The following is a 21,189-nucleotide window of genomic DNA, read 5'->3' on the forward strand; positions in this document are numbered from 1 at the left end:
CCTTTAATTCCACACTTCTAGCTTGGTTTCACTTTTGGTTTAGTTTCTTTTTCCATTCAGTTGACATGCCCAAACTTGTTGGATAGTCAGCATCCTACAGAAACCTCTGGAAGAGCATGGCATTGTGAATGTTACACATATACAGCCTTTATTCTACTGAGTTAAACAACTCAGCTTTATCTCATGATGGAAGAACCTTTGGATGGTAAAATATTTTCCTCAAAAAGCAGTTTATTGAAAAAAATCCGATTTAAATCAAAAAAATCCGATTTAAATAAAAAAAATCCGATTTTTTTGATTTTTTAAAAAAAACATTGATTTTTATCCACCCTGCTTCATATTCCAGGGTTGTTTACTCCACATGTGGCATGCACACAGAGAGGAGGTAACAACAAGTGTAGCAAGATGACAGTTCATTGAGTCCATACAAGGTACAAGGCCAGTTGATATGAGGATCACAACCTGGCTTCTCCAAACATATCCATGGTTCAGCGATGGTCAATGGAGCAGATCTGTATTCTTCCAACCGAAGCTGAAAGCTCCTAGCTTGTTTCCTATAGAATGATAGATCTGTGTCTCTCGTAATGGAGCCATGATGTAAAATGGCTGCTGTCCTGTCTCTGGTCCTTTTGAAATGTATGGATGTCTTGGCAGATTTTCTCTGGCCGCTTCTCTCTCTGAGTCTCTTTATAAAGAGGCATGTAACCTATTTTTAGACTTAAAAGGTGTCTCTCATTCAGTATTTACATAAAGGGTAAGAATGGAAAGAGATCAAGTAGCATTACTTCATTATTTAAACTATTTGCATAGTTTTTCCCTCTCTGCTTTAGAAGTCAACAAACTGGCTCAATAACACAATGCATAATTAGCATATCAGCAAACATCACTAGTAATCAAGGATAAGCCACAATAAAAGTTAATATTACCGACCAACACAAACAAAAGTCTGTTTTCTTGAGCAACCAAAAATCAACACTTAAAGGTACCTTCACATTTAGCGACGCTGCAGCGATAGCGACAACGATGCCGATCGCTGCAGCGTCGCTGTTTGATCGCTGGAGAGCTGTCACACAGACCGCTCTCCAGCGACCAACGATGCCGAGGTCCCCGGGTAACCAGGGTAAACATCGGGTTGCTAAGCGCAGGGCCGCGCTTAGTAACCCGATGTTTACCCTGGTTACCAGTGTAAAATAAACACTACATACTCACATTCACGTCCCCTGCCGTCCGATTCCTGGACTGACTGAGCGCCGGCCCTAACAGCACAGCGGTGACGTCACCGCTGTGCTGTACTTTCACTTTACGGCGCTCAGTCAGTGCAGGAAGCGGACAGGAGGGGACGTGAAGGTGAGTATGTACTGTTTGTTTTTTTTACATTTTACACTGGTAACCAGGGTAAACATCGGGTTACTAAGCGCGGCCCTGCGCTTAGTAACCCGATGTTTACCCTGGTTACCAGTGTAAAACATCGCTGGTATCGTTGCTTTTGGTGTCAAACACAACGATACACGGCGATCTGACGACCAAATAAAGTTCTGAACTTTATTTAACGATCAGCGACATCACAGCAGGATCCTGATCGCTGCTGCGTGTCAAACTAAACGATATCGCTAGCCAGGACGCTGCAACGTCACGGATCGCTAGCGATATCGTTTAGTGTGAAGGTACCTTAACTTGAAAGCCAACATATAGATAACATTCTATTATTCTTCATTTGCTAAAAATAGTCATCTGGTTACTTAACCCCTTAGTGACGGAGGCACATTTTTTAAATCTGACCAGTGTCACTTTATGTAGCAATAACTCTGTAACGCTTCAACAAATCTCAGTGATTTTGAGATTGTTTTTTCATGACATATTATACTTTATGATAATGGTAAATTTAGGTCAAAATGTTTTGTGTTTATTTATAAAGAATATCAAAAATTTTAGAAAAATGTTAAGAAATTTGCAATTTTCTAAACTTGAATGATTCTCCCTTTAATCCAGATGGTCACACCACAGCGAACCATTAATAAATAACATTTCCCACATGTCTGCTTTAGATCAGGACCATTCGTAAAATGTTATTTTATTTTGTTACCATTTTAGGAGGTTTAAAAATGTAGCAGCAATTTTTCATTTTTTCAAGGAAATTTAAAACATTTATTTTTTTAGGGACTTATCCATGTTTAAAGTAACTTTAGGGGTCCCATATATTGGGAAACCCCCAAACGTGATACCATTTTAAAAACGCCACCCCCTGACATATTGAAAACTGCAGTCAGGTAGTTTATTAACCCTTCAGGTTCTTTACAGGTATTAATGCAAAGTGGTATGACAGAAATGAAAATGTGTATTTTTACCACCTAAATGTCTCTAACTTCTGAACAGATTACTACAGCAGTCAGACTCTAAGGGTACCGTCACACAGTACCATTTACATCGCTACGACGGCACGATTCGTGACGTCGCAGCGTCGTATGGTTATCGCTCCAGCGTCGTAGACTGCGGTCACACGTTGCAATCACGGCGCTGGAGCGATGCCGAAGTCCCCGGGTAACCAGGGTAAACATCGGGTTACTAAGCGCAGGGCCGCGCTTAGTAACCCGATGTTTACCCTGGTTACCAGCGTAAACGTAAAAAAAAAAAAACCGTACATACTCACCATCTGATACCCGTCAGGTCCCTTGCCGTCTGCTTCCCGCTCTGACTGAGATCCGGCCGTACAGTGAGAGCAGAGCGCAGCGGCGACGTCACCGCTGTGATCTGCTCTCACTTTCCGGCCGGCAGACAGTAAGAGCGGAAAGCAGACGGCAAGGGACCTGACGGGCATCAGATGGTGAGTATGTACGGTTTGTTTTTTTTTACGTTTACGCTGGTAACCAGGGTAAACATCGTTTACTAAGCGCGGCCCTGCGCTTAGTTACCCGATGTTTACCCTGGTTACCAGCGAACGCATCGCTGGATCGCTGTCACACACAACGATCCAGCGATGACAGCGGGAGATCCAGCGACGAAAGAAAGTTTCAAACGATGTGCTACGACGTACGATTCTCAGCTGGGTGCCTGATCGCAGTAGCGTGTCAGACACTGCGAGATCGTAACGATATCGCTACAACGTCACGAATCGTGCCGTCGTAGCGATAAAAATGCCACTGTGTGACGGTACCCTAAAGGCCCCGTCTCACACAGCGACGCTGCAGCGATACAGACAACGATGCTGATCGCTGCAGCGTCGCTGTGTGGTCGCTGTGTGGTCGCTGGGGAGCTGTCACACAGACAGCTCTCTCCAGCGACCAACGATCAGGGGAACGACTTCGGCATCGTTGAAACTGTCTTCAACGATGCCAAAGTCACCCTGCAGCACCCGGGTAACCAGGGTAAACATCGGGTTACTAAGCGCAGGGCCGCGCTTAGTAACCCGATGTTTACCCTGGTTACCAGCGTAAATGTAAAAAAAAACAAACAGTACATACTCACCATCTGATGTCCGTCAGGTCCCTTGGCGTCTGCTTCCTGCTCTGACTGAGCCGCCGTACAGTGAGAGCTGAGAGCAGAGAGCAGCGGTGACGTCACTGCTGCGCTCTCACTTTACGGCGGCTCAGTCAGAGCAGGAAGCAGACGCCAAGGGACCTGACGGGCAACAGATGGTGAGTATGTACTGTTTGTTTTTTTTTACATTTACGCTGGTAACCAGGGTAAACATCGGGTTACTAAGCGCGGCCCTGCGCTTAGTAACCCGATGTTTACCCTGGTTACCAGTGAAGACATCGCTGGATCGGTGTCACACACACCGATTCAGCGATGTCAGCGGGACCTCAACGACCAAAAAAAGGTCCAGGCCATTCTGACACGACCAGCGATCTCGCAGCAGGGGCCTGATCGCTGGTACGTGTCACACATAGCGAGATCGCTACTGAGGTCGCTGTTGCGTCACAAAACTAGTGACTCAGCAGCGATCTCGCTAGCGATCTCGCTATGTGAGACGGGGCCTTAAGGCCATTATTTGTTCATGATTTGCATTGGCAAACATCAGGACCACACAATAATCATCTGAGAGGACCAATTTGGATAAAGAGGAAGCCCCTACACTCTGTTAACCATTTAGAATGATGTAGTCACTATTGACAGCAGCATCTAAGGGGTTAAAGAAATTTGGATGGTGACAACACTGATCGTGGCGGATGCAGCAAGTTTTCAGCTATAGTGGACAGCCGACAGCTGCTGGATTGTCACCTGTATGGGGAGGCTAGTCTCATATCTCAGGTCAGTTAAAAGACGTATTGGCTGTCATTAAGGGGTTAAGATACAATGCCGAATTTCTTCACAATGCCAAAAGTAAACAAAAAATGTTTTAAGAAATATAAAAAAAAATATAAAAGTTCAAATCACCCCCTTTCGCCTCATTCAAAATAAAACAATAAGAAAAATCAAACATCCACATATTTGGTATCACCACGTTCAGAATTGCTTGATGTATCAATATAAAAAAACAATTAACCCAATCGCGTAGCGCGAAAAAAAAGTCAAACCGCTAATTACTTTTTTTTGGTCACCCCAACATTGCATTAAAATGCAATAACGGGCGATGAAAAGAATGTATCTGCACCAAAAAGGTATCATTAAAAACGTCAGCTCAGCACGCAAAAATAAGCCCTCACCCAAACCCAGGAGATGCGACGGGTATCGGAATGGTGCAATTCTATTATGCTTTACCTAATAAAGAGGAGTTATTTTTACTGATAAATGTTTGTTTTGGGTCGTTTATTTTCTGTTGGTATTTGGTTTATCCCATAAAACTCCCATATAATATTCTCACCTTGAACGCACGCTGCACACATCATGTTTTTGTACAATTTGTCAATAATATATATAGGTTCTCCCCGTCTGAGTTATTTTTGAAGGTTAACAAAATACGATTTTCCTGTAATTCATTTCTCACCCTCTAGGTATAATAATGGCTATTACCTGTGTGGGATTTTTGCTGTTTATAAAGGTCGACAACTAGTTGGACAAGCCCTTCTCATTCCTCATGTTTGGTCCTGTTAAAATAAAATTTCTCATACAAACCTCCCATGGTGGCGCCGTTTTAGTGGTGCTGGCGCTTTTGTTCTTGGGGCTCTTTTGAGGTTTTTACGTCATGTGAGCCCTGTGCCCAATCAGCGCTTAAGTCAATGTCTCCACCTTCAGACAAATCAAGCATCATGAGGCAGAGAGCAGCCGCGGCCCTGGCTTCCTGGTCATGTTCAATATGTCCGAAGGAAGGAGCAGTGAAGCTGCCGCTGATCGGGTGCAGGGCTCGTGTGATGTAACCACCTCACATAAGCCCCGGGACAGCGAGTCTCGACACCGCTGAAGTGGAGCCGGCCGCCAGCGGAGTATGAGTGTTTTTATTTTAATGAAGCCAAACATGAGGATTGAGTTCACTGAGAGAAAAAAAAAAGAAAAAAAGATATATATACCGTATTTTTTGGACTATAAGATGCACCTAGGTTTTAGAGGAAATTAGGCAAAAAAAATAGAAGCAAAAAATGTGGTCAATTCTGTACTTAATATCCCCTCTCCTGGTATATATGGTCCCCTCACCCCATCCTGATACACATGGCCCCCTCATCCCTAGCCTGGTATGCATGGATCCCTCATCCATATCCTAGTATGCAGGGCCCTATCTCTATTCTGGTATGATTGGCCCCCATCCTGATCCTGGTATGCATGGCCCCATTAGAAAACATAAAAAAAAAAAAACCATTGCACTTACCTACCCTGAGCGGGGTCTAGGACAATTTGTCTGCACTACTAATTAACAGCTGTTACAATACTATACTAGGGCAGTCCCTATAGGAGGAAAAACACAAGAATTATACTGTATTGTCACATACTATCTATTCCTGACACTGGAGTGGCTTATAAACTTACGAAGTATATAGATTGAGGTCTGGGATCTGCCAATATGTGGCTGGTTTTCTGACTTTTGGATAACATGATACATGATTTTAGCTTTTTTTTTTGTTTAGTCTCGCTTGAATATAGGTCAATATTAAATAGTCTCCAGATGAGTCGCCTTTGGTGAGGACGATGAAACCCGTAGAAATGAGAGGCTTGGAGAGTGAGTGTGTATACGTCACCTCACCCTATTTACTGAGCTGTAGGGTACATGTTTTTCTATTAGTCACCTACTGACTAACCTTCAGGGGGGTAAATTATGGGTATAGATTTACACTTGGAATTAATTAAGGTTAGTTTTATCCTTTTGTCAGCAAACATGAGGAATAAAGGTACCGTCACACATAGCGACGCTGCAGCGATACAGACAACGATGCCGATCGCTGCAGTGTTGCTGTTTGGTCGCTGGAGAGCTGTCACACAGACTGCTCTCCAGCGACCAACGATGCCGAAGTCCCCTGGTAACCAGAGTAAACATCGGGTTGCTAAGCGCAGGGCCGCGCTTAGTAACCAGATGTTTACCCTGGTTACCAGTGTAAAATGTAAAAAAACAAACACTACATACTCACCTTCGCGTCCCCCGGCGTCCGCTTCCTGCACTGACTGAGCGCCAGCCCTAACAGCAGAGCGGTGACGTCACCGCTGTGCTTTTACTTTCACTTTAGGGCCGGTGCTCAGTCAGACTCAGTGGCTGCAGGATGCGAAGGTGAGTATGTAGTGTTTGTTGTTTTACATTTTACACTGGTAACCAGGGTAAACATCGGGTTACTAAGCGCGGCCCTGCGCTTAGTAACCCGATATTTACCCTGGTTATCAGTGTAAAACATCGCTGGTATCGTTGCTTTTGCTGTCAAACACAACGATACACGGCGATCGGACGACCAAATAAAGTTCTGAACTTTATTCAACGACCAGCGACATCACAGCAGGATCCTGATCGCTGCTGCCTGTCAAACTAAACGATATCGCTAGCCAGGACGGTGCAACGTCACGGATCGCTAGCGATATTGTTTAGTGTGACGGTACCTTAACAAGAGACAACCCATTTAAGATTCAATTTTGGTTAAAACTATTCCAACATTATGAACATAAAAAAGGCTTCTCCCCTATGTGACGTCTCTGATGTTTATTAACAGTTGATTTCCAAGTAAAATATTTCCCACATTAAGAAAATGTAAAAGGCTTCTCCTCTGTGTGACTGCTCTGATGTCTAACAAGATTCCCTTTCTGGTTAAAACATTTCCCACATTCTGAACAGGAAAAAGGCTTCTCTCCTGTGTGAGTTCTTTGGTGTCTAATAAATTGTGATTTGTTGGTAAAACATTTCCCACATTCTGAACAGGAAAAAGGCTTCTCCCCTGTGTGAGTTCTATGGTGCTTAACCAAATCTGATTTATGGTTAAAACATTTCCCACATTCTGAACATGAAAAAGGCTTCTCTCCTGTGTGAGTTCTTTGGTGTCTAATAAATTGTGATTTGTTGGTAAAATATTTCCCACATTCTGAACAGGAAAAAGGCTTCTCCCCTGTGTGAGTTCTATGGTGATTAACCAAATCTGATTTATGTTTAAAACATTTCCCACATTCTGAACATGAAAAAGGCTTCTCTCCTGTGTGAGTTCTTTGGTGTCTAATAAATTGTGATTTGTTGGTAAAACATTTCCCACATTCTGAACATGAATAAGGCTTCTCTCCTGTGTGAGTTCTTTGGTGTTCATCTAGATTCCCTTTGTAGGTAAAACATTTCCCACATTCTGAACATGAAAAAGGCTTCTCTCCTGTGTGAGTTCTTTGGTGTTCATAAAGATTTCCTTTCTGGTTAAAACATTTCCCACATTCAGAACAGGAAAAAGGCTTCTCCCCTGTGTGAGTTCTCTGGTGACTAACAAGAAGCATTTTACCTTTAAAACATTTCCCACATTCTGAACAGGAAAAAGGCTTCTCCCCTGTGTGAGTTCTATGGTGATGAACTAAATCTGATCTCCATTTAAAACATTTCCCACATTCTGAACAGGAAAAAGGCTTCTCCCCTGTGTGAGTTCTATGGTGATGAACCAAATCTGATTTCCATTTAAAACATTTCCCACATTCTGAACATGAAAAAGGCTTCTCTCCTGTGTGAGTTCTTTCATGTATAACAAGATGCCCCTTGGAGGTAAAACATTTCCCACATTCTGAACATGAAAAAGGCTTCTCTCCTGTGTGAGTTTTTTGGTGTCTAACAAGATGCCATTTGTCGGTAAAACATTTCCCACATTCTGAACATGAAAATGACTTCTTTGCTTTAGCAGCAGTTTGTTTTTTAATGCCTCTTTTGTGACTTTGATTTTCCTTAGTAGTCAGTAATGAATCAGAAGATGGGACCTGTTTCATAGGATCAGATGACAGATCTTTGCCGTGAATGGATGATGATATATCTGGAGTAACAGCAATCACTTCAGTTGTTTCTTGTAGGATCTTAAGATCATCAGATTTAAAAATTGAAGATGTCAGCTGTCCCTCTGATCGCCTGGTACAGTCATCTGCTAAGAAAAAAATATATATATATATTCTTGAGTTTTATATTTTTGAACATTTCTACTTAGCTTTCCATTTTTATGGACAGTTTATGTAAAAAAAACTTTAATTATTTACCAAGACAATGACAGTTCAAAGTCTAATAGAAAACCTTGTTGGATGAGCCAGTAGTGCGTGGTGTTCAGCTGTTTGTTCATTCTGCTTCCCAAATATCGAATAAAAAGACACCAATCAATGTTATGTAGGCGAAAATAATACTAATTATCATCTCACAAAAAACAAGTCCACTTGGATCCCTGCATTTACCAATATTATAGTGAGAAGAATCCACTTAATCTGCGGTGTGTGTCTCCTGGAGCACAATCTGGGCATTATGTGCTGGGTAATAAAATGTCAAATATGTAATTTTCACTCTCCAACATCCACTTCCTGAAAGTGGCTGTGGAGTCAAAATATTAATTCCACCTACATCCGTGGTCAAAATTGTGTTACACCTCGTTAAATGACAGAAAAACCCACAATGGTCACAGAAATAACTTGAATCTGACAAAAGTAATAATAAATCAAAAATCTATGAAAATGAACAAATGAAAGTCAGACATTGCTTTTCAACCATGCTTCCAAATAAAAAAAAAAAAAAAAAAACTCACGAAGTAGGCCTGGACAGAAATGATGATACCCTTAACTTACCTGCTTCGTGACCGCCAACAGTAGATGAACATCGGCGCTAGCAGGGCTTTGTACAGCGCCGACATTTGTCTACGGTCGGCAGTTTGATGCTCATCAGGACCCCCACGTACCTTCTAACGAGGGGATTCCAGCGCACAACACTTCCTGTGACCCCAACCTCATCGAGACCAGATTGGTTCAGGTCCTGATGACATCAGCATCACACCAGCCAATGAGACAAATCACTAGGAAAGTTTGTTGTAGCAATGAACTTTCCAGGACGATCTGCTTCATAAAACCGCTGTTTCTCCTCAGATCTCCTGTCAGTTAGAGATTAGAGGAGAAACAGTGTTACAAGTGGGGCTGGCAACAAAAACAGATAAGGCAGGTTAGGGTTAGTGCCATAGTTAGGGTTAGTGTTGGGTCTTTTAACCACCCTTCTTTTATATCCACCTTTTTATCAACTCCACTGTTCTTATTCTAATATTGTTTTAATATTTTTTTACTATTTTAGGATATCATGATATTTAATTTTTCATCTATTGGCTCATCTTTCGTATCTGGTAGACTGATGGGATCATTCGACACCAGAACTGGATCTTATATGATGCTCATCTATTCTAAATAATTCATCTATGAAAATGAATAAATATAGTATTCTTATATATTGGTTATTTATTATCACAATTATTATAATGGTAATTATTAATTATTATATTTTTTTCTAATTTTCTATTTTTTGTTTTATTATTTATTATTTATTTTATATTTATTATTTATTCATGTCTTAATTTTCATTTTTTTTTATTTATTTTTTCATTTTTCTTTTTTTGCCTCCTTTTTTTGCATATATGAGATTATAATTGTGCATATACATTTGTGTAGATCAATTGATGTGATATAGAATTATGACATTATGTATTAATATTTGTTTGTTCTACTGTATTTGACCATGATTATGTATATAGATTTGCATATGATGAGATTTTGTTCCATGATGTGATTTGATATCTTGAATTATATATTTGCTCGTTTTTGTATGTTTAGAATTATATCTATGACGTCATTTCCCCACTGATATTCCCTCGGATGCCGCATCCCTAGTTGTGCGCATGCGCTACCTGTGTCCCCTGGTCTGTGCTCACCACGTCTGTGTGACCTAGGAAACGCCGGACCACAGTTCCGTGCGTCCGGTCACATGACATGGCTACCACGGACTTCCGGGACCTTCTGGCGGCGCACGCGCCGCTTCACTCGGGCTGCGTGCATCCCCGATAATATGAGGCCTATATAAATAAGAGCAGTTCGGACAGTATGCTCGCCCCCTGATGAAGGACTTGCTCCGAAACGTGCGTCGGGGCGCGTGTATGCTGGACCCATTCATCCCTTAAAGGTATATCATTCTATACTTATAACCCAATATGCTTTGTAAGTTCACTTGATTATTGATTTGCACTGGTTCACTTCTTCAGAGTGCTGGCTTTTTATTTAGGGAACTGCTGTCCCTTGCACCTTATTTTTATATCACTTGGCACAATGTTGTGACAGTCTATACTGTCGTTATTTTATATTTCATTTATGTTTTTGCGTTCTTTGCACATTGCAATTTTTGCACAGATATATTAGCATATTGGTTTATAAATTATTATCCTTTCTAGGGATTTTAAATTATGTATTATGTATATTGATTTATTTTTTTCATACTTATCCTGCATACATGCGCATTGATTTTTATTAGTATTTTTATAGTGGAATGTTGTTACCACAAATAATTAATACAATTTTGTAATATTTCACCTATTTTCCTTGTCTGACTCCTGGTTAGTCCATTGCTTCTGCACCGTGGTGTTTTTCAAACTACTACACTAGCATAGCCCATTCACAAAAATCATCAGGGGTTTCCACAATAACTGGTCAACGAAAAGTTCTGAAAGGGGCAGTCAGGGGCTTTACGCAATGGAGAGCTGCTTGCCCTTAAGTATAAGGATAAAAAAGATTTTTTTATCCTGAGCTCGATCCACACAGATGCCACAAGGGCCACTGCAGACCAACAGGGATCCACTACTCCAAAACCTGTGTCTGTCATTGACTACAACAAATATATGAGGGGTGTGGACCTTGCAGACCAGGTTCTACAGCCATAACAGGTATCAAGAAAATCATATACCTGGTATAAAAAGTTAGTCATTTATTTGTTTCAGGTGGCCTCATATAATTCTTATGTGTTATACAAAAAAGCCAGAAATGCAGATACTTTCCTTGATTATCAGGAAAAGGTCATTGAAAATCTTGTTTTTGAAAATGTTGTCCCCGCCAATCCTTTAGAATCTGAAGATGTCAGAAGACTCACTGAGCGACATTTTATTGCCCTCATTCCAGCAACTGAAACAATAAAGGTCCCCCAGAGAAGATGTCGTGTATGTTCCAAGAGAGGAATGAGGCATGATACCCGCTATTATTGCCCACAATGCCCATCATTGCCGGCCTTATGCCTCCATGACTGATTTACAATCTTCCACACAGAACCACGTTTTAACCCCTTAGTGACGGAGCCAAATTTTTTAAATCTGACCAGTGTCATTTTATGTGGTAATAACTCTCGAACGCTTCAACAAATCCCAGTGATTTTGAGATTGTTTTTCGTGACACATTATACTTTATGATAATGATAAATTTAGGTCGATATGTTTTGTGTTTATTTACAAAAAATGTCAGAAATTTGAGAAAAATGTAAAAAAAATAGCAATTTTCACACTTTGAATGATTATCCCTTTAATTCAGATAGTCATACCACAGCAAAACATTAATAAATAACATTTCCCACATGTCGGCTTTACATCAGCGCCATTTGTCAAATGTTCTATATTTGGTTAACATTTTAGGAGGTTTAAAAATGCAGCAGTAATTTTTCATTTTTTCAAGGAAATTTACTAAAAATTTTTTTAGGGACCTATCCATGTTTGCAGTGACTTTAGAGGTCCCATATATTGGGAAACCCCCAAAACTTATACCATTTTAAAAATAGCACCCCCTGACATATTGAAAACTGCAGTCAGATAGTTTATTAACCCTGCAGGTGATTTTCAGGAATTAATGCAAAGTGGTATGACAGAAATGAAAATGTGTATTTTTACCACCTAAATGCCGCTAACTTCCGAACAGATTACAACAGCCATCAGACTCTAAGGCCGCTATTTGGTCATGAATTGCCATGGCAAACATCAGGACCACACAATCCTGATCTGAGGGCACCAATTGGGATAAAGAGGAAGCCACCACACTCTGTTAACCATTTATATGATGTAGTCACTATTGACAGCAGCATCTAAGGGGTTAAACAGATATTGTCAGTGCCAACACTGATCGTGACTGATGCAGCAAGTTGTCAGCTATAGTGTACAGCCGGCAGCTGCTGGATTGTCACCTGTATGGGGAGGCTAGTCTCTAATATCTCAGGTCAGTTAAAAGACGTATTGGCCGTCATTAAGGGGTTAAAACTGTTTTGACATTCAAGCATTTGGTTTATTTAGTGACAGACCCATCTGATTAGAGCTGACTTAATTTCCAGGGGTAGGTGGGGGGATGTCTCCAGAGACACAAGCTGGGCACAATATATTGGGCACTACAATGACATTTTTGCTCTAAAACTCCCACTACGTGTTCCTGGAAGTCATCCGTGTAATGAAAATGGTCACTATATCCATAGATGAATAACGAGAGGGGTGTCATTTCCAAAATAGGGTCACTTCAGGAGGGAATTCTGTTGTTCTGGCACGTAGCGGCTCTCCAAAGTGCCATCCCCCCCCCCCCCTCAGAAGTGACCCCATTTTGGAAATGACACCCTTCTGCAAATTCATTTATGGGTGTAGTGACCATTTACCCATCTACCTATTTTCCAATGTAAAATCTGGGGTTAAACAACATCTTAGTGGTAAAAATGTAATTATTTTTTCTTCACTGCCCAATGGTATAATTTTCTATGGAGCAGCTGTGGTGTCAGTATGCTCACTGCACCACTAGAAGAATTCATTCAGGAAAGTGTTTTGTAAAATGCAGTCACTTTTGGGGGCTTATGCTGTTCTGGCACCTCAGGGGCTCTGGCAATGTGACATGTCACCCACAAACAATTCCAGCAAAATCTGCTCTCCAATAGGGCGCTCCTTCCCTTCTGAGCTCTGCCATGCGCCCAAACAGTGGTTTACCCCCACATATGGGATGTCAGCATACTCAGGACAAATTGCACAACTACTTTTGGGATCTCCTGTTACCCTTTTGAAAAAAAAATTGAGGGCCATAAGCTAATTTCTTGTGGAAAAAAAAAACATGATTTTTTATTTTCAGGGCTCTACGTAATTAACTTCTGTGTAGTACTTGGGGGTTGAAGTACCCACCACACCTAGATAAGTTTCTTGGGGGGGGGGGTCTAGTTTTCAAAATGGTGTCACTTGTGGGGGGTTTCCACTGTTTAGGCACATTAGGGGCTCTCCAAACGCGACATGGCAACGGCTAATTATTCCAACATATTTCACATTCAAAAAATCAAATGGCGCTCCTTACCTTCCTAGCCCCACAACAGTAGATTTCCCCTACATATGGGGTATCGGCATGCTCAGGAGAAATTGCAAAACAAAATGTATAGTCCATTTTCTCCTGTTACCCTTGCGAAAGTAAAAAAAATTAGGTCTAAAGGAAAAATTTTGAGAAAGAAAAGTAAATGCTTATTTTGTCCTACCGCATTCCATTCATTCCTGTGAAGCATCTGAAGAGTTAATATACTTCTTGAATGTGGTTTTGAGCACCTTGAGGGGTGCACTTTTTAGAATGGTGTCACTTTTAGGTATTTTCTGTCATATTGACTCACCCAAACTCACTTCAAATGTGATGTGTGTCACGATATTGTATGAAATAATATAAGTTAGTTTTCTTGCTAGCATGCTGTGGGCTAAAGCCCCCCTTCTTGGGGTGATTCTGCAACAGCTTTTATGGCTTTTAGCTGCAAATTCCTGACTTTCAGCTCCCAAATCCCTTATGCCCCTCCCAAAAGAATTTTTACAATCGCTTGGGTAGCTCAAACTCTTCTCCAGCTATAACTGGATTAGAAGTCTCCAGAAACATGAGTTTCTTTGTTCCATTATTGTAAGATATTGGGCCAACCATTTAGGTTATAGTACGAATCTGGGGTCTGGTGACATGACTGACACGGCATACACACATATGTGACACTAGAACAAAGGATTGTGGCATTGCTATACCCCATCGACTGTAATATCAAACTGCATTAACCAAAGTGGATTATTAACCATATTACCGCTCATCGCAGCTGAAGTGACAAAGTTCAGCCCTAGTTGTCTTGGTGACAAGACCAGTGAAGGCAAGGGGAAAGCCTTAACTATTGCATTACTACTCACAGTAGTCTCATGTCTTGCTCTCACTGTGTACAAACTATAAGGCTGGGTTCACACTGCGTCAATGGTGTCCGTTAGACAGACTACGTTACACCGCGGCATAAACGCGGTGTAACGTAGTCCGTTACGGCCGCCATTGACTGCAATGTCGGACGCATCGCTAGCGCATGCCCACAATGTGCGTGCGCTAGGGATGTGCTGTCATTGAGTGACGGACCCGGAGACGCGGGCTGCGTTTCCGGGTCCGTCACTGCTAGCGCAGATAGAGCTAGCAGATGCTCTATCTGCGCTAGCGCGATGCAAACGCCGGCACTTGCGCTAACAGCAGCCCGTTAGCGTATATCCTGAATGGGCTGCTGCTAACGCAATGTGAACTAAGCCTAATATTCAGTATCTCACAAGAGGGTTGGCGCATTATTAAAGTAGTTCATCAGGAAAAAGAAAAAAGGTTGAGTTCCAGCTCCTTTAAATATTCAATCTTTAATGATATCCAGAATAAAAATCACATGAACAAGGTGACAAGCTCCCTCCGGTGGGTGCCCTGGAGCAAGAGAAGCTATACGGCAACGCGTTTCGATCAAACGATCTTTATTAAAGCCATACTATAAACTGGTTGTGCTCCTCTATATGAGGAAACTCACCCAACCAGATTCCCACAATAAATCACGTGACAATTTGTAAGGTCCTACCCTAAAAACATTAGCCTATATTTATACATTATAAAATATTCACTTCACAGTTAGCAATAATGTAACATAGTTTCGTTTCGTTTGTTTAATCCCACCGGGAAACGAGTATTGAGATGGAAAATCCAGTATGCCTCTCGCGTAAGGAGACGCCTCCTGGCGTCTCCACCGCGAGGAGACATATTAACCTGTTCGATTCCATGAACCTGGAAACATGTAGTACTTCGTGCATGGTGAGTAACAAAGTGTTTGGATGCTGCCGATATATTTCTATTGCCGCTCTGCGTATTGCCTATATCATATAAATGTTCCCGGAAGCGTGTTTTTAGTTTCCTAGTCGTGCATCCTACATAGGACAGATTGCACTCTCTACAATTAATCTTATACACTACATTGCTAGAATTGCAGTTAATATATTGCTTAGTATAGAATTTGATTGTTGCATCCGCATTATGGAACATTTTGGCCACAACAGCATATTTGCAAGTACTGCAATTATTTGTACCACATCTGAAAAACCCCTCAGATCGAAACACACTAGGAGCAATTTTATTGCCAATAGTTGGCGCTCTCCTTGACACCACATTTATGCCTGATTGTAATATATCATATAGTTGTGGATCTTCATGAAGAATAGGCAAATGTCTATAAATAATATCTTTGATCTCAGTGAATTGAGGACTATACTGGAAACATATATACGGTTTTTTCTTCCTTTCTAGGTCTACATTTCTTTGTGTTGTTATCATCTCTTTACGATCTTTCCCTTCTACAATCTTTTTTGCCCTTTCAATTGTCCATTGGGGGTATTTACGATTTTTTTATTTACTTGCTATCTGCTCAAACTCTCCCTGCAAGTCCTCTTCCCGATTGCAATTTCCCTTGATCCTGGTGTACTCGCCTACCGGAATTGATTTGATTGTGTGTCTACTGTGGCTACTGCTGGCATGTAGAATGGTATTGCCTCTCACTGGTTTATGATATGTTCTAGTGATGATATTGTGATCCGTATAACCCGTAAGTTCCAGGTCCAGGAAAGAGATATTTCTACCATCATACTTATGTGTAAACCTAATGTCATAATCATTGGTATTGAGATAATCCATGAAGTGTGGTATGGCAGACACATCCCCCTCCCATATAATGAGGGTATCATCTTTGTATCTGCCATACCACACCACATGATCCAAAAACAGATTAGTCACAGAAAAAATTAATTCCATCTTCCAAAAGGCCATGACCAGATTTGCGAGGGAGGGTGAATATTTAGCACCCATAGCCACTCCCGTTTGTTGCAAATAAAACTGGCCATCAAAGGAGAAGAAATTACTTGTCAACAAAAATTGTATCACCATAATCAAATACCCAATTAAATCCTCGGAATAGTTACTATATTTTACAAGATGATATTGTACCGCTCGTATTGCTAAGCTGTGGGGAATGCAGGTATACAAAGATATAACATCATCACAACATAGCCAGGAATAATTGGCCTGCCATATCTTATCATCCAGACTGTGTAATACCTCTTTAGAGTCTCTAATATATCCTGGAGTTCGTTTCACCAGGGGCTGAAGTGAATCGACCCATTGGCAAAGTTTTTCATTGCAAGAACCGATTCCGGACACTACTGGACGCATAGGGGGTATACCCTCTTTTTTTGTGTATTTTAGGTACCCCATATATAATAGGGAGAATTGGGTTTTCTACTGTGAGGTATTCTATTTGTTTTTTAGTTAATACCCCTAAGCTTTGACCCTCCATAATAATCAAATCTCTCTTTTTTATAATTTCCCGAGATGTATTTTGTGTCAATTTTTTGTATGTATTTTGGTCAGACAGTAACTCTAACATTTTATTGTGGTAATCCACTGTATTTAATACCACCACTACCCCTCATTTATCTGACATTTTAATAGTAAGGTCTGCCATTTCTTTGAGCTCTTTTATTGCATTCTGAAGTTTTTTGGGTATATTCCTCTGGCTACTTTTACCATTAATTTTTTTGTTATTATATAGCCGTCTCAATTCCCTCTCTACACTATCCTGGAAACGGTCCATGCATTCTGATCTAGCCTGAACTGGATAATAATATGGATTTTTAGTACTAAAATCCTGAGAAAAATTAATTCGCTCTGTCACCTTGTTCATGTGATTTTTATTCTGGATATCATTAAAGACTGAATATTTTAAGGAGCTGGAACTCAACCTTTTTTCTTTTTCCTGATGAACTACTCGTCTTCCTGCAATGGAGTTCCGTGCACCTGTGGTGGTTACTGGTGAGCTGGCTACGTTTTTTCTTTGTTAGCATTATTAAAGTACTAGACACACCCGTCCGCAGATTCAACACTGGTTATTCTGCCTTTTCAGCTGAATTTCCTGAATTCAAAGTGCTTAGACTGAACATTCACGCTAAGATATCTGTTCCTAGTCCAGAGGGTGCACTACTATACCATATCGAGTCTAATAGGTTGTATCATCCTACACACACAACACCCTTCAGGTGTATCCACAATTACGGTAGTCCAGAGGTATATGAAGTACAGTGGTTGGAACTTAAACTAACATGGGTACCAGCGAGTCTAAAACCAGTCAGTTCTCTGCACAAGAGATAGTGGCAGAAAGAAAAAACAAACAGTATGTTAAAAATGCAAAGCTCCTCCTGAAACTTACGGGATCTACAACCCGAGGGGAAAGGCTTGATGAGACAGAATGGAAAAGTATGTTGTCTAGCAAGAAAGGACTCTCACGAGATAATAATGTTTTAAGAGATGCTGAAGCATGGTATAGAACGGCAAAAGAGATTAAGAGACAAATGTTATGTTGGTATGGTATGTTATTTAATGTGGTCTTTCCTTTTTTTTTTTCTCACTCTTAATACATGTAGGAGGCCGTAATGGCACAATGTAAATATAATACGTAGAGTTAGGACTGCCCCATTATGAGAATGCCGTGAAGTGGCGGGGTAGCTCAAAGAATTGATCAATTGTTTGCTAAATGTCTCATATTTGAAAAACAGATAGCATTTAGTATGTGCATGTGCACCTTATGTATTGTGTCCTAACCTTAAGCAGTGCTGGCTTCTCCTTTTTTTTGTCTTTAAGAGACAAATGTGGGTTGAAGAATGTAATTCTGCCACTGGTGAATATATGTACCGACCACCTCCCGATAAAATGGCTCTAGCAGCTGCACCCGCACCACAGATCACCCCCATACTCTCCAGAGGGAAGGACATGTGCAGTCTGCCAAAATCAGAATCCAGACTGGAGGGACACGTATGCTGTGTGTGGGGCACCACCTACTTCCTTGTACCCAGTCTTTAATACAAATGGCACGCCCCATGTCCCGGCGGCCATCTTGTGTCAGGCCACACCTACACCAGCCATTTTAAGTAAGGGCACAAGTCACTGAGCGGCCATTTTAGCTCTGGTAGCATCTGGCATATACACAAATGGGGATGAGGATAAAGATGAGGAAGAAAGGATTAAGGAGGAAAAGGTAGAAACCGTCCACCCTCCAACCATATCCTCACAGCAAGAAACAGACACCAGCAGTCCCACAGTAGGGCGGAAAGCGAACCCAAGAGACATTACAGCAGTACCGGACCCCTATACACCAAAAATATCCATACCCTACTATGTAGATGAGAGCCCAGACAGGACAGGATCCATAAGTGGTTCGGATCACCTCCATATTAGGCGTACAGCTCCCATCCATGACAGCTTAATCCCTGCCAGACGTAGCACCCGCTACGTGAGTTGGAAACGTCAGGAAGCTGCTACTCTAGTAAACAGTTTACCAGACCTGGAAGGGCACCCTATACCTTTCTACAGGAAGATGAGTCAGATACACAAGACACATGCTGCCTCATGGATAGACTTAATTGGACTAGCAGAAATTAAAAGCAGGTGACTCCTTCTGGCCCGTAATGGAACCAGCCTTGAGGCCCATAAGTGGGCTACCCGAATACTATCAGTCCCTATCAGGGCAGGACTTCCTCGACAACCTCCGACTTTGGGCTAAGGACTGCCTGGCAGAACAAGTCACCTCCCTGCAGGACACCATGCAGGAGAAAGGGGAGTCTGTGGAAAAAATTTTTACCACAGACAATCAATTGTTTACTGATCTAGGATTTGATCTCCTTGACAAAGCCCATCGCCAAATCTGGGTGCAGGACTTTGTGCAGGGCCTCCGAGAGCCAATACGCAAGCAGTTGCAGACCACAAGGCCAGAGTACCGAAGGCTAGATTCAGAAGTGCTCCACACAGTAGCAAAAGGGGTAGAGTTGAACCAACCAGCCAGGCCCCGTACACCACTCTCCTGTTCTCTCAGGACCCTTCTGACACCGCAAAACCACAAAGGCCTAGGGCCATCTGCTACAACTGTGGCAAAGTAGGGCACCTTAAAAGGAACTGCAGATCAGCTCCTCAGGAGGGGGCCATGGCAGCCGCAGCCCACCCAGGGACCACCTGGGCCCCATCCACAATAGGACAATGGCAAGCCGGATCCACTGCACACACCACTCATACTCTTACACTCCACAAAACAGCCGAGTGGACCAACGCCTACCATCCAGATACAGGTTGAGGGTAAACCCCTTAATTTCCTGGTGGATACCGGTGCAGCCAGAAGTGTATTCAGGAACATTGACTTACCCGACCCGGACTGTCTCACGGATGAAGTAGTGCCTTGTGTAGGGGTGGATGGTAACACACGGTACACTCCAATGACCAGACCCCTTCATATTGGTCTACAACCCACACATAGTATGCGGTCTCAACTAGTAGTCTCATCCACCTGCCCCGTCAACCTACTAGGATCAGACCTACTATCAAAATTCCAAGCCAGTATTCTGTTGCACGAGGATGGAACCCCACTTTCACAGGAGCAGTCTGCAGAAGTTTACGGTCTCTTCTCTTTACAGGACACACCTGTGGATTCTGTGGACATTGAACTGATGGCACTGATCCCAGACTCGCTGTGGGCGCGAGGACCAAGTCCAGCCTGTGAAGGTGGAGCTGAAACCAGGAGCTCTGTTGCCACGGAAACCGCAATACCCACGCTCCATGTCACAATCTGCCGTCATCACACAACAACTGAAAATATACCTGGAAAATAGAGCAATCATCCCCACCAAGTCACCATGCAACACCCCTTTGTTTCTGGTAAAGAAGAAAACACCTAAAGGACAGCCTACAAAGTTCCGCATGGTACATGACTTGCGTGCTGTCAATGAAGCCACAGTGTTGGACACGCCCATTGTGCCCAACCCACACACACTGCTTTCATCAATCCCACCCACCTCCTCATGGTTCACGGTGATTGACCTGGCCAATGCCTTCTTCAGTGTACCTCTACATCCTGACAGCCAGTACCTGTTTGCTTTCACACACGAGGGTCGGCAATACACTTGGACTGTGATGCCTCAAGGGGCACAAAATAGCCCCTCCATGTTGACCCAAGCTATGACAATGGTCCTGGAACCCTGGAAGATGACACATCCCACTACAACTCTCCTACAGTACGTGGATGACCTCCTCCTCTGTGCTGACACCCTGTCAGAAGCACAGACCGAGTCCATTTCTTTACTACAGTTCCTGGCCAACAATGGATGCAAGGCATCTAAAGACAAGCTACAGTTCTGCAAGGAAAAAGTTGTGTTTCTGGGACACTGCATCTCCCACCAGACCAAACACCTAACTGAAGACAGGAAAACAGCTGTCCAGAACATACCAAGCCAACCAAGCCCCCACAGCTGCAGTCCTTCCTTGGACTTGTATCCTACTGCTGTCCCTGGATCCTAGATGCCTCTCTCCACATGCAACCCCTGTATGACTGCCTCAAGGACACTCTGTTCAGTCTGACCAAGGAAGCCATTGATGGTTCTACATGCTAAAGGCTGCTATCACATCCTCTCCTGCCCTGGGACTCCCACACTACAGCAAACTATTCTGACTATTCGTCATGGAGAAGCAAGGCCATGCAAC

At 42.3% G+C, this 21,189-nt stretch overlaps 2 protein-coding genes across 4 annotated transcripts in view; one reads left to right on the forward strand and one right to left on the reverse strand.

Annotated features, from left to right (window-relative positions):
• LOC143766850 (nuclear pore complex protein Nup160-like) overlaps positions 1 to 9,716 on the forward strand; it is a 76,259-nt gene extending 66,543 nt beyond the window's left edge. For both annotated transcript variants that reach the window (XR_013213649.1, XM_077254837.1), the window contains exon 5: positions 9,626 to 9,716. The gene's annotated coding sequence lies outside the window, so the exon portion shown is untranslated. The remainder of the gene's footprint in view (positions 1 to 9,625) is intronic.
• Positions 3,968 to 19,997, reverse strand: LOC143766846 (uncharacterized). Of its 2 annotated transcripts, none has more exons than XM_077254831.1 (2): positions 19,858 to 19,997; positions 3,968 to 8,447 (listed from the first exon to the last, which is right to left on the reverse strand). In XM_077254831.1, the coding sequence occupies exon 2, from the start codon at positions 8,296 to 8,298 to the stop codon at positions 7,090 to 7,092; it is 1,209 nt and encodes a 402-aa protein (XP_077110946.1). In that variant the 5' UTR covers positions 8,299 to 8,447; positions 19,858 to 19,997; the 3' UTR covers positions 3,968 to 7,089. The 2 variants fall into 2 exon arrangements, with proteins under 2 accessions (XP_077110946.1, XP_077110945.1); XM_077254830.1 differs by lacking the exon at positions 19,858 to 19,997 and adding an exon at positions 8,560 to 11,959 and having other exon boundaries at positions 3,968 to 8,450.
• Positions 19,998 to 21,189: the final 1,192 nt, after the last annotated feature.

The sequence above is a fragment of the Ranitomeya variabilis genome, chromosome 4 (assembly GCF_051348905.1).
Source record: "Ranitomeya variabilis isolate aRanVar5 chromosome 4, aRanVar5.hap1, whole genome shotgun sequence".
Taxonomy (NCBI): Eukaryota; Metazoa; Chordata; class Amphibia; order Anura; family Dendrobatidae; genus Ranitomeya; species Ranitomeya variabilis.

Excerpts from the sequence above, each read along its gene's own strand:
- LOC143766846 (XM_077254831.1), bottom strand. The coding sequence starts at position 8,298 with ATGAAACAGGTCCCATCTTCTGATTCATTACTGACTACTAAGGAAAAT.